Below are 16627 nucleotides of genomic sequence, written 5' to 3'. Positions count from 1 at the left end.
GTTAGTTTTTTTTTTGCCAATTATGGCAGAGCAGTCAATACATGTGGTGAGAATAATGATAAGAGATACAAAACTGTGTATTTAGTAAATATTAGTAAATTTAGGATGCAAGGTCATTGAAAAGGAAACATCTGGTTTATCTACACTGCCATATTATACCAGCTGGCAATGTTCCAGGTGGCCTATTCAGAGAGTGACACAGTATAGACTTTTGCCCCATGTTTCAACCACTGTCACATCTATTACATCCATTACAGATTGAGCAGTGGAAGTTAAAGAATTAAACACACCAGTTTCTCTCTGTTTTAATTAAGCTACAGATCTAGTGGCAAACCAGGCAGAAAACAATGGATAGATGTAGGTTTCAGAATTATAATTATATTCTCCATATACTCGGTCGCTTTGACCAAGGTAATTGGAGTTAAGAATCTATTAAGTTTCCTGTACCTTAAAAAACAAAAGTCAGGATATTTTATAAAAACACCAGTGACTTACTTCTTCTGGGTTTCCAGATTCGTGTGGCTGCCATGTTTCCAGCTGTCTCTCCAGCTCCTGTCTTAGTTCATTGACATCTTTTAAGAAGGGCTAAAAGGGAAAAGCCACGGATAGAGGAGACCCAGGTTGGAATCACCAACTCACTATACCTGGTTGCCTTATTCCCTGCAGTACGAACTCCCCCTGAGATGCAAAACTTGAGCAAATTTAATGGCACAATTAAGACACCAGACAACCATTCTTCTCCTTCTCATTATGTAGAGGCAAAATGAATAAAGGAAATATTAACATTTAATAAATCCATCCCAGTAAAACAAAATACCCAGGAAGATATCAATAATGAAAATATTCTTTAATTAATCTAGACTATAATTAAGTCAAAGAATTAGTTAATTAACTAATTAACTAATTAACTCAGTTAATTTAGGCTCTTCCTAAATGCAGGCATTAAGTCAACGATTCTTACGATTCTTACTACTTAACCAACATAAACTTAACTGTCCTGCAGGCTCCTCACACAAGGCTGGTGGATATGAGAGGAGTAGATGTGAGAGCCAGAGGTCCAAGGACAAGACCCACCATCGTGGCCAGGTCAGGACACCGACCACCCACGGTGACCCTGGGATTAACTGTTAGAAGTGTTATCTGCTCAGAGAACACGTCGTACCAACAGTACTCCTTAAAAGACTGATAAGGATATGATACCCCAAAACAACCAGATGCTACATAAAGTTCTTAAGACAAACATGTCTTAAGTTGTTTAAAAGCAACTTATAATTATGTTTTGTCAACTTATTGAAGTAGTAATTTGTGAAAGTTTTAGTACCTGGAAAATCGTGTCCACAAGGAACTGATGGGCTGTATGAATGGTCGAATCTCGGCTTCTCTCTGGTTTCTCATTCTCTGTCTCCCTGTGGGATGTGTCTGTCCTGGGGTCTTGGTCTTCCTCTGTGTTAACAGTTTGGGTCTCCATCTCCATCTCTTCAAAGCCTGTTCTCACACCATAATGTCAACATGAAGACTCAACCTTCACAGTCACGTGTCAATCCTAACAATTACTCAGACTTCACTCATTCACTCCCCAGCACATTAACACCTCGGCTCCACGTGTCCTTTCTCTCTGACACAGTCTGCCAATTCTCACTCCCTTAACTTCCCCCTCTTCCCACCCTGATATGGAAGGCGGCTGTTCTGGGAGGCAGAAGTGGGGGGAGACTGTTTTACCCTGACAAGCCTCACAGAACCGTGTGATCCATTAAACTATGTTCATGCAAATAAATAAATAAACTATGTGCATGCAGAACTTTGACAGAACCAAAAACTAAAATAACATCATAGCTCCATTTTATAGATGAGGAAGCTGAGACAAAGAAGACAAATTTGCCTCAACCTATAAAGTAAGTAAGAGAAAGTCTGGATTTGAATCTAGAAAGGTCTAAACACAGACCTATGCCTTTCCCACTGTCCTGTAACAGCCAGGCAGTCAGCAGTTCTAACGCCCCTGAGAAGACGGAAGCAGAAGGAAAAGTTTTTGAATTTAGCAAGTTCTTTTGAATTTGCACTTATACCACTGCTGATAAAGCTATTTTTTCATGTGTTGAATTTAAAAAACAAAACAGCCTTGTAATAGCACTTGGTCAGCTATGAAATGGAACTGTATGTAAGAAGTTTTGTTACCTTCTCACATGCATTTCCCCTATTCTATTTCTTTAAACATTTCTTTAAATAAAATGTTTAAATATAGTATATTTTCATATAATTAAAAATACTGTTTCTCTAATAATCAAGAATATATCTTCTGGGGGACTTCCTTGGTGGCACAGTGGATAAGACTCTGCGTTCCTAATGCAGGGGGCCCAGGTTCGATCCCTGGTCAAGGAACTCGATCCCAGATGTGTGCCACAACTAAGGAGGCAGTGAGCCGCAACTAAGACCCAGTGCAACCAAATAAGAAAGAAAAAAAAAGAATATATCTTCTGGTCATACTGGAGCATGTGTACTATTCTGTTTTCTTCTACATATTTAAAAAAGACTGCTGGGTTGGGCTTTGCTGGTGGGGCAGTGGTTAAGAATCGGCCTGCCAATGCAGGGGACACGGGTTCAAGCCCTGGTCTGGGAAGACCCCACATGCCGCGGAGCAACTAAGCCCATGTGCCACAACTACTGAGCCTGCGCTCTAAAGCCCATTCTCCGCAACAAGAGAAGCCACTGCAGTGAGAAGCCCGCACACCACAACGGAAGAGTAGCCCCTGCTCGCTGCAACTAGAGGAAGCCCATGCACAGCAACGAAGACCCAACACAGCCAAAAATAAATAATAGATTTTAAAAATAAATAAAATAAAAAAATAATAAAGACTGCTGGGATTTTGTCTGAAGCTCAAGTTTCAAGGGTGTCTGTGAAGGACAGTGTCCTGTAACACCTTCCACCTTCCTACTCCCAAATGAAACATGTACAGGGAAATTATGGGCAAATGAATCTCTAAGCCATGGGTTAGGATGGGGAAAGAAGTGACCAAGAGCGACTGCAGCACCAGAGAAATGGCTTCTGTGAGTCGGAGAGCTTAGGCAGGAGGGTGTGCTCACTGCAGGACTCACCCGGCCCAGCTGTGCGCCCCGACCTGGCTTCCTGGGACTCCAGCTGCTCTGTGTCTATTGCGCAGAGCTCCTCCTGCTCCCCCGTGCCCGCGGAGGCATCCTCTGTCTCCTCCTCTTCCCAAGCCTTGCTGGGGTCCTCTGCAGACTGCTGCTGCTCCGTGCTAGCCACATCTGCCAACAAAGTGCACACACGTGAAAAGGTCAGCTCTCTGCAGACAAAGCCATCACGAGTGGGTGTGCTTTTGGTCATTCGTACTTCCCAAGATTCTGCCCCTGACTGGTTATGTGGCTTGGACACAGTACTTGGCTTGTTTGTGACCTACTGATGTAAGTGCTTAACACTCCCCCCCTCGCCCCCCAGCCAGAAGCTTCAAGGATACAGTGTAACTATACATGTGACCATAGATTGGATGTTTAGCTGGGTTTTTATTGCTATGACCAGAGACTGAACCAGAATAAACATGCCAGGCACGTGACTCAGAGCAGCTAATGGAATCATCCTCATTGCCAAGTTATGGGTGGAAAACCTGTAGTGATAAAGTATAACACAGGGCACAGAAAGATCAGCATGGGAATCCCAGCATCGTGATCTTTGACAAGTTCTTAAATATCTTTGGCCTCAGTGTGCTGATCTATAAAATGGAGACATCCTAGCTGGTAAATGACTGTCAGAGGAACTCCATGATCATGCTGCAAAGGCTCAGAATGGTGCTGGGCACAAGGTAAACGCTCCATGCGTGGCAGCCATCACTGTATTGCTTCACTTTTCTTAAAAGTGGGGACAGGGGGAGAAAAGAGTAATCCACAGCAGAGCAGTCTTTTTGTACCATCCTCACAGTACACATTATCAACACCAGCTTACATATTAGGAACGAAACAGTGAAAAGTACCAAGAGAACTTGAAGCGGAGACTGAGTGACGACTGACTACTCCCTTTCTATGCTGAGATCTTTTTTCTCCTTGTTTGTTTGTTCATTTATGGCTGCGTTGGGTCTTCATCGCTGCGTGCGGGCTTTCTCTAGCTGTGGTGAGCAGGGACTAGTCTTTGTAACGGTGCATGTGCTTCTCATTGCGGTGGCTTCTCTTGTTGCAGAGCACAGGCTCTAGGCACGCAGGCTTCAGTAGTTGTGGCTCGCGGGCTCTAGAGTGCAGGCTCAGTAGTTGTGGCACACGGGCTTAGTTGCTCCGTGGCATGTGGGATCTTCTCGGACCAGGCCTTGAACCCGTGCCCCTGCATTGGCAGGCAGATTCTCAACCACTGTGCTAACCAGGGAAGTACTGTGCCAACCAGGGAAGTCCTCTCTCCTTTCTTGAAACACAGATTTCAAGTTCACAGCTCCTATCATTGCTGGGTGATTATGAAGGAATGTCCACTACTCAGAATCCCTGAGATCAGTGCTGGGTCTGGATGCGGCCAGCCATTACCAAAGGTATTTAAAAGGCTTACACTAGACCCAGAACCCTGAACACTGAAACCCTGCACTTGGCTACAGATATCTTTATATCAAAAACAAACTGTATTTCTGCACAGTTCTTATTAGAAGGAAACTAGTTTAAAAAGCCATTTCCCCTCCCTCCTAAGATGACTTTTAAGAACACCTGGTGGGCACACAGCATAAGCACTCACAGAGCTCAGTAAGCAAAGGAGAAGCCTTCCCTGAATCATACCATAGGTCTGTACGTCATAGGGCTCGCTACCCTGTTTAATGTGCTCAAATGCTTCCGCGTCCTCTGCCTGGGTCTGGGCCGGGCCCTGCTCGGTGTGGCTGTCCGTGTCCACAGTCCTCAGCCTCTTGTGCACACGCTCATTGTGGTCACCCATGGAGCGTTCGTTGTCGGCCTGCCCAGGTTTCCTCTTAAAACTCTGCAGGAAATATGAGGAAATTCATCAGAACCTTGTCTGTAATGGCAAAAAGAGTAAAAATAATCATAATATTTATCCTCAGGGGACTGATTAAGTTAATCAGGTGTACCAGACAAGAGTGGATTTCAGTGAAGCTGTTAATAGGAAGATCTCTAAATACATATACAGAGCAATCTCTATGATATACTTTTATACCTGGAACAAAGGCAAAGAGGCAAAGAAACACTCTCACACAGGGAGGTGCACACACACAAACAACCGTACATATACTACATATGCAGAAAGTCTCTTAGAGAGAAGACAAGACTGGCAGCACCAATATGCTCTGAGGATAGTCCCTTGGGTGGCTTGAAGACAGGAATAAAATGGAAGCTTTTTAGGGGATTGGTTTCTATACACTAATTTTGTATCACATGCATGAATAATACCCCATTTTAAAAAGCCTTATTTTTAAAACACAAAAGAGGGAATTCCCTGCCAGTCCAGTGGTTAGGACTTGTCACTTTCACTGCTGGGGCCTGGGTTCAATCCCTGGTTGGGGAAATAAGATCCCGCAAGCCATGCAGTGCAGCCAAAATAAATCAATCAAATTAAATTTTAAAAAATTTAAAAATAAAACACAAAAGAGAATGGACAGTGAACAGAGTTAAGACTGGTTAGTCCTTGGCAACAACACACAACACCTGGTTTTTAGGCTCCATAATAAGAACTTAACATGATAAGGGTGTGTGTGTGCGTGCATGCGTGCATGTGTGCATCTGTGTCTGTGTGTGCGTGTCTGTGTGTGTGCATGTGTCTGTGTCTCTGTGTCTTGTGTGCGTGTCTGTGTGTGTGTGTCTGTCCCCACATAGGGAAGAAGCCCCAGCTGGGAAAGCCCCACAGTCCTGGTCTGCTCACCAAGGCTGACATCATGGTGAGACAGCAAAGTCTGGGAATTTGGTGTTTTTTTTTTTAAAACCATTACATTTAGAACATCATTTTACATGCAGCCTTCACCTAAGTTTAGGTGAAGAGTGATAGAGACCTGTGTGTTTTTCCTGGTGTTTTTCTGAGAGGCCAACCGGGCAATGAAGTTGGATTCATGGCCTTCTGCCTGGTTTGCATCCGCAGCTCCACTGCCGTGTTCCTGTGAAATCCAAACCACAAAGAATGAGGTGGAGGAAGCTGTGCAAGCATCTGGTTATCGACTGCACTGTGTACAACTCCTCTCACCATTCTCATCTCACAGTCACATGCAGTTGGCACTCTATATCCGGGGACACGGAGGGCCCACTGCACTGTGCCAGTTTACATAAGGGACTTGAGCAGCCTCGGATTTGGGTATCCAGGGGGGTCTTGGAATCAATCCTTCTTGGACCCCAAGGGACAACTGTGACCATACCTGCCTGCCTGCTCTGGAACTCACCCATGACTAAGGCTTGGCCTGTGGGCAGAAATGAGAGCATCTAGACCTGAGTCTGTTACCCTCTTGCGGGCCTTCGTTAGTTCCTTGTCTACAGGAGGTAATGGCTTACTCTGAAGGTGGGACAGACCTCAATTTGAAACCAGGCTTCATCACCAACCAGCTGGGTACTCTGGAGACTGTCATTTAACTTTACTGGAGCTTATTTAACTCAGATATAAAATGGAGAACATAGGGACTTCTCTGGTGGCGCAGTGGTTAAGAATCCGCCTGCCAATGCAGGGGACACGGGTTCCATCCCTGGTCCAGGAAGATCCCACATGCCGCGGAGCAACTAAGCCTGTGCGCCACAACTAGTGAGCCTGCGCTCTAGAGCCCAAGAGCCACAACTACTGAGCCCATGTGCCACAACTCCACAAGAGAAGCCACTGCAATGAGAAGCACGTGCACAATGAAGAGTAGACCCCACTCGCTGCAACTAGAGAAAGCCCGTGCACAGCAACGAAGACCCAACGCAGCCAAAACTAAATAAAAGAAAAAGAAAAGTGTTCTTAAAAAATAAAAAAATAGGGCTTCCCTGGTGGCACAGTGGTTGAGAGTCCGCCTGCCGACGCAGGGGACGTGGGTTCATGCCCCGGTCTGGGAAGATCCCACATGCCGCGGAGCGGCTAGTCCCGTGAGCCATGGCCGCTAAGCCTGCGCGTCCGAAGCCTGTGCTCCGCAACGGGGGACGCCACAACAGTAAGAGGCCCGCGTACCGAAAAAAATTTTAAAAAAAATAAATAAAAAATAAAATGGAGAACATACAAAGAACAATAATATCTATCTTATAGGGCCACGATGAAGACTTGCTAAAGTAATGAAATGCTCAGCACCTAATGGGTGCTCAGTAAATGGTTTGGAAGGGGGATGAGAAATATAAACCATTGTAATTATTGCTGAGAAAGCAGGGGTGCAGAGAGGCCAAGGGAGTTGTCCAGAGAAACCTCTGAGTAGCAGGCCCTCCAACTTCCAGAGCTCCTTCCAGGCTGCCAGTGCCCCAACTGGGCCACAAAAGACACATCACCCTACGTCAAGGAATGAAGAGGTACTTTCCATTTGAAATTAAAATGTTTAGAAGCCTGGTGAACAGCGAGGAAAAGGGAAGCACTACTAGATACTAGAGCCATACCACTGCATGCAGTCTCAAATTCAGCCCTTCTTTCCTTAGGAGCTTTCTAAAATATAATTTGAACTTGATTCTCCCACAGAGAGCTACACTCTAATAACTTTTTCTCATTAAGCACATCACTTAAATAAAGTGTGTAAAAGTATTCTGGGATTTGTTCCAGGAGGCATATAAAAATAGGCGTACGACCACTTTCTTAATGAATGGGAGATGATATTTTAGATGTCAACCACAAAAAAACATCACACACGACCCAATTACTGCTAAATAGAACTTGGTTTTGGACAGGGAGAAGAGGCCCTCCCAAGGGGCAGCTGGCGAGGCAAAGAGGGCCCTTCACCTCCTTCCCCTGCTCCTTCTCGGGCACGGCCCCTGCCAGCTCCACGGCACACTCGCTCTGCACGCTCTCCAAGCCCGTCTGCCCGCAGGAGTCGTGCTCTTTCCTCTCCGTAGCCTCTGGCACCTGCTGCTCTGTGTCAGAGTTCTCCCCTTCTTCTTCTTCTTGCATCTGCAGGGAAATCAAACACAGCACTAACTGCTCTGGAGGAAGAAGATGAGGTAGGGGGCCCCCCTCACCAAGGGGAGTCTGCAGGGAGGGGACCGGCCGAAGCAGGTCTTAAACAGAAACAAAGAGCTGCTTGGCAAAGTAGCCTAAGAGAGATTCCAGTGGGAAGAAGGTAATTTTTTCTCATCATCATTATTTTTAATCGAAGACAAGCCAGACCCGCCATGATACCTGAGGCTGGAGACCCTGGTCAGCAGGGACGTCCTTCTCTGCACCTTCCTCACTGGCGTCCTTGTCCTCCAAAGACTGCTGCTGCTCCTCTGCATTCTCTTCAGGATGCTGGGCAACATCCTTGTCTTGGTCGTCAGCTCCTGTGTCCATCTCTTCCTCCCCCTCCTCCTGGTCATCTTCACTGGAGCCTCCCTCAGGCTCTTGCTGACCCTGACCTTCATTCTGGTCAGCCTCAGTCTCTTCGTTTATGTCTTCAGCTTCATGACCTGCTTCTACAGTATCCATTGGTTTCTCTTTAATTTCCAAAGGATTCTCTTCTGGACAGATGAAACCAAAAAAAGGAACACAGAATTTAAAAATCAAACAATGTGATTTCTTAAGATGGGATGTAGTTACACAAGTGTCTTATTATTATTCTCGAACCAGGAGTTGGCAAACTATGGTCCTTGGGCCAAATCTGGCCATCCACATATTTCTGCAAATTTCTCCACAAGTTTTACAGGAACACAGCTGCACCAACCGTTTACCTATGTGTTTCCCCCATCCATTCTGTATTACCTACAGCTGCTTTCACACTATAAGAGCAGAACTGAGTATTTGCGACTCTGTTGCAGCTTATGACCTGCAAAGACTGTATGTTTATTATCTGACCGACCCTTCACAGAAAAATTTTGCCTACGTCTGCTCTTAACCGTACTTACATATTGCACACAACTGTTTAGATGGTGCATTTCATTAAAGAATAAGTAACCCACTAAAAAATCCTAAAAGCCACCATAACAATAGGAATATTTTAGAACAGATAGGAAATGCCAGTCTAATTTTCAATTATCACTGGGAATAATTGGTAGACATCATTCTTTAACATACACAGAAAATACAACATATATTCAAATGGGAACAATCTAATTTAAACATTTTGTTTATTTAAAAGAGCTTTTCTATACTTTGGGCACTTCAGAAATCAGTTATTTTGTTAGCAAATAATTCTTTAAAATAATTGCTTCTTCAGATTCACAGAGAGAACTAGTGGTTACCAGTGTGTGTGTGTGTGTGTGTGTGTGTGTGTGTGTGTGTGTGTGTGTGTGTGTGTGTGTGTGTGTGTGTGTGTGTGTGTGTGTGTGTGTGTGCGCGTGCGTGTGCGTGCGTGCGTGCGGGGGTATATGCTTGTGTGTTGAGGGTAGGAGAGTGGGAGGTACAAACTGTCAGGTGTAAGGCTCAAGGATGTATTATACACCATGGGGAATACAGCCAATATTTCGTAGTAACTATAAATGGAAAGAACTGTATAAAACATAAAAAAACATTAATAGTAATTGCTTCTTAGTTTATGTACACAGTAGCTTAAAACGAGCCTGGATATTTTTCTAGGGCAAATGGCTTATTAGATTCTCAGTGGATTTTAATTTTATGCTTGGTTGTTGAATTTAAGGTTGAAGTAAGATTCCAAAATTATAAGTTAATGGAACTGCCTTAGAAGCAGCAGCTTATACTACATTTAAGAAGAAAACTAGAGGGCTTCCCGGTGGCGCAGTGGTTAAGAATCCGCCTGCTAATGCAGGGGACACAGGTTCGAGCCCTGGTCCGGGAAGATCCCACATGCCGCAGAGCAACTAAGCCCGTGCGCCACAACTACTGAGCCTGCGCTCCAGAGCCCACGAGCCACAACTCCTGAAGCCCACGTGCCTAGAGCCCATGCTCCACAACAAGAGAAGCCACTGCAATGAGAAGCCTGTGCACTGCAACGAAGAGCAGCCCCCGCTCACTGCAACCAGAGAAAACCCATGCACAGCAACAAAGACCCAACGTAGCCAAACAATAAAAATAAAATAAATTTATTTTAAAAAAAAGTAAACTAGAGATTCACAGAGCGAAGACTGTTCTAAGCACGAATTACCAAATACCTTAAACGTGAGAAATGCATTTAAATTTATGAGCCATATACTCACCTCCTAGATTTAACAGATGTTAACGTGTTACCACAAGTGTATCAAACTTGTCACTTATTTTTAAGAAATAAATGGTTCTGGACACAGCTGTCTGGATTCTGGATGCCTTCGCCCTTCCTACTTCCTCAGAGCTCATAACCTGAAGTTACTGTATATTATTCCTTTCTATGTGTTTGTACATTTGATGTATCCATAAATAATATATAGTACTGGTTCTTGTATTACATTTCCACCTAAATGGTACCTCTCATTAATTCTTTTGTAACTTGCTCTTTTCCAGTATAGTGTTTGTAATAGCTTTCTACATATATAGCTGATTCACTAAGAAGCAGAGCCTGGCTGGCGCCACCTTTCATCTGGTTACCCACCACGACGGGGGCTCTCTATTTCAGCGGCACCGCGTACACAAGCTTCCGATACTAGACAGCACCCCCAAGGAATCACACTCGGGTTGAACACTGGGTGACAGAGGCGCTAGAGGACTGCCATGCCAAGTGATTTCTGTTGGGATTATTCCATTTCACTCCCCATGATGATTTCATATTTCAGACTAAGCACACAACATACGCACAACCATCAACAACTTTTCCAGGAAAGCTGTGACTGGGCTCCATGAGAGGCCTGGCTCTACCTGGACTACACGGTGTTTACATCAACCCATGAGATGGGGCAATGGTGACACTGTGGGGCAATGGAGCTGTGTGTGACAGCACCGCCTGGGACAGCAGCACTGAAACACAGGATAGGAGATGACAGGAGTGACAGAGACCTGCTGGTTTACAAGCTTTAGGTCTACCTAGAGGAGAAACACAACAAAGAAAAAGCGAGGAATTTTATCAAACTGGAATTGTGCTGACCAGACACAATAATGACCTGGCCATGACACTGGCCTGAAGAGAAATCTGTTACTGCTCAGTTTCAGTGACTTCCAACGGGCTCTTTAGGTTTCGAAAGACACACCTTCTCCGTCTTCGCCGTCTGTGTCCCCATCACCATCCTTGTCTTCACTGTCTAGGTCCAAGTCATCTGGAAGGTCCAAGGCCTCAGGTTCGGGCAGCTTTTCCTGATTGCCATGGTAAGGGTCCACCTCATTCTCATCATATTCCCTCTTTGGACAACGGACAGAACAGGAAAAAAAAATAAAAATGAACTTTTAAAAAGTGTAGCATTCAGGGGCTTCCCTGGTGGCGCAGTGGTGGAGAGTCCGCCTGCCGATGCAGGGGACACGGGTTCGTGCCCTGGTCCGGGAAGATCCCATATGCCGCGGAGCGGCTGGGCCCGTGAGCCATGGCCACTGAACCTGCGCATCCAGAGCCTGTGCTCCGCAGCGGGAGAGGCCACAGCGGTGAGAGGCCCGCATACCGCAAAAAAAAAAAAAGTGTAGCATTCACATATAATCAGCTCAAAGCACAGTTGACTCTTGAGCAACACAGGTCTGAACTGTGTGAGTCTACTTACGTGGACCACTTATGCACGTTTTCTTCAATAAATACGTGCTCCAGTGCCACACAGATCCGCGGCTGGTGGGACCCGCGGATGTAGAGGGCCAGCTGTAAAGTTACACACAGATTTCCAACCCTGCAGATGGTCAGTGCCCCCAGCGCCTACATTGCTCAAGGGTCAACTGTAGTTATGCTGAGAGAATACAGTGTCTCTTCCCTAAAATTACCAGCACACATTAGAATTTTACCAATATGTTTTGAATTTTCATGTTGGAATTTCAAGTTTCACTTTCAGTGCACATTCTCCACCGATAAGAGGTGCTGCGTTACTTAATCTCAAAGAGGACACGGAAGTTTATGGGAAGAAATATAGAAAAGGACCACAGGTTTTAGCTTCCAAACTACAGCATGAGTCCAAACAGCATGAAGACCACCTCATCGGTAACCAATAGTTAGATATTTTATGTCCGGTTAAGAGGCTCTGTTACACACTCCCTTATGAGGCAATGGGAAAACAAATGATAAGCAGGGAAAAAAATGTCTTGAGACACCCCAGGAGCTGTGCGTTGCAGTGGCCCTGGCCTTGAGTCAGGAGAGCAGGTTGGTTTTGAATCCTCATTACCTCATCTATTTGTTCATTAATTTTATCTTGGCCTTGCTCATCATCAGCCTCTGCTTCTTCCTTTCCTTCCTTCTTATCTTGCTGGGTTTTATCTCTGTTTGACTTCCCAGCATCCAAGTTGTCATCTTTAGCAACAAGTTCAGGATCTTCCTAAATATTAGAGGAAGAAAAAACACAAAAATCCTCACTCTCAATATGAAAAACTGCTTTCACATAGGGTGACCCTACCTAACGCAGCTCTTAGACACACATTGGGCCAACCCCATGGAAACATCCAGCCGACAAGGGCATATGTAATCCTGGAGGGAACGTGCAGGTCTGCCCGGATGGCAGCAGTGAGGGCAGGTGTGTGAACAGCGGGGGTGGGGGGTTGTCGTGAACATGCAGGTCAGGTTACTCTTTTAGCTGTGAAGACAATCGATAACCTAGATAGCAGAGGAAAAAGAAGAAACACAGATGGAAGAAACAGAAGAAGAAAAACCAAGACAGAAAAGGATGAGCAGTGAACAGCAGGGAGTGGTATTTGGGAGGAAGACTGCCTCCTCTCAACCTAGGGACTATGTGATGGAGGGAATCTTTTAATTACCTCATCCATTCCTGGTCCTGTTTCTTCAGTTTTACTGTCTTCTTCCTCCTCATCTTCCTCACCGTCGTCATCACCCCAAAGCCTCTCATCTAGTTTGTCAGCTTCCTCACCATTCAGATCGCCCATCTGTTTATCCAGGTCTCCACCCTCACTGTCTGATTTCTCATCATCCTCTTCTGAAAGGGAAGAAGGCGATGAGCTTAGTTCAGCAGATCCCCAAATTGATCTGTTCCTGTGTATGTAGGAGAGGCAAGGGCCAGGCAAGGGTCCTACCTGGGATTTACTGCCTGTTTCTACAGAACACCCTAAAGGAGATGCTTTAGATCTCAAGTAGTCCTACTGTGTTTTGCAGACTGTTTGGAGGAGGAAGGAGGTCTGTGACGTGTTATGTCGACAGACTGTAAGGAGGGTGGTGGAACAGCTGTCAGGATGCCTAGTTCTGGTGCTGGGAGAATGTTCATTATGGGACTTCAGCAATCTCACTGGGTTTTGGTTTCTTACCTGGGAAATGATGAGGCGGGACTACGAAATTTCCAAGGTTCCTCCCCATCTCCAACATACTCTATGTCAATGATTTTACCCAACATCTCAAATCATGTGTCTAGCTCAATTAACCAGAATTTTCTTGCCTTTGTCTTCGTTCAAGGTCTACTTTGACAAAGGTTATACCCTTAAACACTACTTAGGCATGCATACATTCTTCTACTCTGAGGTCAGGTATCATTTCTGCAAGGCATTCACTTAAAGTAAGACACTGTATTTCAGATTAAACTTTGGACAGAAATTGAGGGCAATAGTTGAATTGTGGTTCCAACACGATAGATGATAATGTGCTGTAAGAAATCTTATTATCAAATAATTTTCAATGACATGTAATGTTCATAAGTTAAATGAAAAAAGCAGACTATAGAACCACTTATGGTCTCTGGGTCTATATATATACATGCAAGAAATGGAAATAACCCAAAACTGATTAAGTGATTTATTTGGGTGGTAGGCCTAAAGGGTATCGATTTGGTTTCTGCATTTTTGTTCCAAATCATCTACAACAAATGTCTACTAATTTTGTAATTAGAAAAAAATATATATTTAAAAAACCCTCCCCAGAACAATTTAACTTGAGCTGAGAGCCAAGCTCTGCCAGGGATCACCTCCCTGCTCTTCTGGATTTCCCTGAAGGACTCTGCGGAGTCACTGATCTGGCACAGGAGGCAGCCAGAACATCAGAGGCAGCGTCTCCGCTTACTCAAGAGCAGAATCTCCAAAATGGACTAGAGACTTCTGACCAGAGGTGGGGATGGCACAGGCACGTACTGATGTTTCCACCTGCAGTTATGCAGAGTAACCAACTTGTTCCAAAAGAGTATAATAGGCTCCTTATTGGAAATATGTAATTTCCTGTATAAAATATTTATTTTTCAAGAATAAGAATGAAGTGACAGATAATCTCAAACCTTGTTCTTCAAGCTCCCCCTCATGCATTTTCCCATCAAAGTCTTCTGACATCTCAATGGCATTATCCTCCCCCTTAATGTCTGATTTTGAGTCAGGATCCTCTTTATCCTTTTCTTGACCCTTCTGAAATGTATCTTCTGCCTATATCAAAAAGCATTACAGAAACATAAATGCACACTGTAACACTACTAATGTTTATTCAGCTCTAAATAGAATATACAAATGCCAAGATTAACGGTATAAAATTATCTCTGGGGAGAGAAAATACACATAATTTGTGACTTGCTTTAACATTTCTGTAATTAATTTCCAGTTTTATTACATTTTTTGTTAGAGAATATAGAATTTTGTTGAGGTTTTCTCCATGAGAATTGTCTGTTTGCCAAGCCATGCAGCTTGTGGGATCTTCGTCTCCCGACCAGGGATTGAACCTGGGCTACCTGCGGTGGAAGCACAGAGTCCTAACCACTGGACCGACAGGGAATTTCCCTGAATTTTTTTTTTTTTAATCCATACATATTAAAAAAGACTATGCATCCTCTAGGGTAAAAGAAAATTCATCAGTCTTATTATATTGCCCATAAATTTAATATCTGTTTTGTCACTTTGATCTCTCATAGACATTACCCAACTGTGAATGTAATTTTTCCCCCTACTACTTTCCTTTTTATTTTTTTATTGAAGTATAGTTGATGTACAATGTTGTGTTAGTTTCGGATGTACAGCAAAGTGTACACATACACACTTTTTCAGATTCTTTTCCACTGTAGGTTATTACACGATATTTAATATAGTTCCCTGTGGTATACAGTCGGTCCTTGTTGTTTACCTGTTTTATATACAGTAGTGTGTGTCTGTTAATCCCAAACTCCTAATTTATCCCTCGCCAGTGAATGTAATTTTCTTCACTTTTCCTTAAACTATATATTCCTACATAATCTACACTGTATTGGGGGCAAAAGATTCACATTGTTATGTTTCATTATAGCTGAATTTTTAAAGTTCTTTTTCTAAGATACAAAAGTAATACAATCTCACTTAAAAATTTCTAAGCAAAACAGAAAGAATAAAGTTCCTCCAGCACCACCATCCTCCAAAACTCCCAAAGAAATTACCACTGGTGATGTTCTGGCACATACTTTAATCTGTAAGTACACCAACAGATACTTAGAAATATAGATGGGGTATACCAATACCGGCCTCCCGCATCTTCTTCAACAAAAAGGGATTATGCCTGACAAACTGTTTTGCCATCTGCTTTTTTATTTAAGTTAAAAAACGTCTCCTAGATATACTTCCATGTTGTCACTTATAAACCTATCTCATTGTGTTTAATTATAGTATTGCTCTGCATGAGTAGTATCATAATTTAAATAATTCACAATTTTCACCAGTATAAATAATGCTATAGTGAGCATCCTTGTATAAACACACTCCATTATACACATATTTATTATCCTGGACCCTTATTAGCATTTGTACAAGAAAACATGGCATTCCTAGGTCAAAGAACACACACAATTTAAAATTTATTAGATACTGCCAAATTGTTTTGATAGCTTTCTATCCCACTTAATGTTTTTTACATTGGATTTGTACTTTTCTGTTAGGTTTACTTTTTCCATTAACAAATTACTGTGTGCTAATTAAGTTAAATTTGAGAAATACAGAAAAAGGCCAAAATAACAATAATGTGTATGTTATCTGTGTATATATATCCACACACATAATGTACATGAGAGCTATGCCACATAAACGCTAGCATTACTCTTTTGTTTTTTTTATTTCTTTCCAATTTTCCCTTCAAAGGAAGAGAGGAAGCTTGGATTGGTTTGTTCCTTTATTTTCAATAAGTATAACCATACTTTAAATAGAAACTTATGCAGTGCTCTAAATTTAGAATATAAGTGATAAAAAGTAATTCCACTACCTCTTCTTTCTTCAAGTCACAGTTGATTAATCCAAATAAAAGTAGTGTGTTTAAAAAAACACTCCCAAATGAGATTGGAATTTAAAAAAGCAACACAACACTCTTAGTCCAAAGCATCTAAATATTTCAAAAGCATTCTTGATTCCAAATAAAAAAGGATATAGATTTTAAAAATTTCACCATGTCTTAAAGACATACAACAATAAAACCTATTAACAGCAAACACTGGCATTGTTGTTTAATGCAATTATCACTTAAAATAGCCAAGCTTTTTATCCCTAAATGAACCACTACCAAAAATGCTCCCTTACAAGTCATCAGCAAAAGTTTTCCCATTTAAAATAAAAAATTTTTAAATCATTTCCCTCCCAAATTATAGCTAC

The 16627-nt window shown here is 43.1% G+C and overlaps 1 protein-coding gene across 1 annotated transcript in view; it reads right to left on the bottom strand.

The window, feature by feature from the left end:
* The window catches only part of MDN1 (midasin AAA ATPase 1), a 155197-nt gene that overhangs the window by 8237 nt on the left and 130333 nt on the right, over positions 1 to 16627 (bottom strand). Inside the window, exons 85-95 of the mRNA XM_060030232.1 lie at positions 14314 to 14455; positions 12860 to 13035; positions 12274 to 12423; positions 11170 to 11317; positions 8261 to 8577; positions 7865 to 8032; positions 5979 to 6080; positions 4759 to 4954; positions 3091 to 3261; positions 1322 to 1485; positions 496 to 585 (exon numbers count right to left, since the gene is read on the bottom strand). Coding sequence (XP_059886215.1) covers positions 496 to 585; positions 1322 to 1485; positions 3091 to 3261; positions 4759 to 4954; positions 5979 to 6080; positions 7865 to 8032; positions 8261 to 8577; positions 11170 to 11317; positions 12274 to 12423; positions 12860 to 13035; positions 14314 to 14455 — 1824 coding nt within the window. The remainder of the gene's footprint in view (positions 1 to 495; positions 586 to 1321; positions 1486 to 3090; positions 3262 to 4758; positions 4955 to 5978; positions 6081 to 7864; positions 8033 to 8260; positions 8578 to 11169; positions 11318 to 12273; positions 12424 to 12859; positions 13036 to 14313; positions 14456 to 16627) is intronic.

Source organism: Delphinus delphis, chromosome 14 (assembly GCF_949987515.2).
Source record: "Delphinus delphis chromosome 14, mDelDel1.2, whole genome shotgun sequence".
In the NCBI taxonomy this organism is placed as follows: domain Eukaryota; kingdom Metazoa; phylum Chordata; class Mammalia; order Artiodactyla; family Delphinidae; genus Delphinus; species Delphinus delphis.
This window is presented reverse-complemented; position numbering and strand designations above follow the sequence as displayed.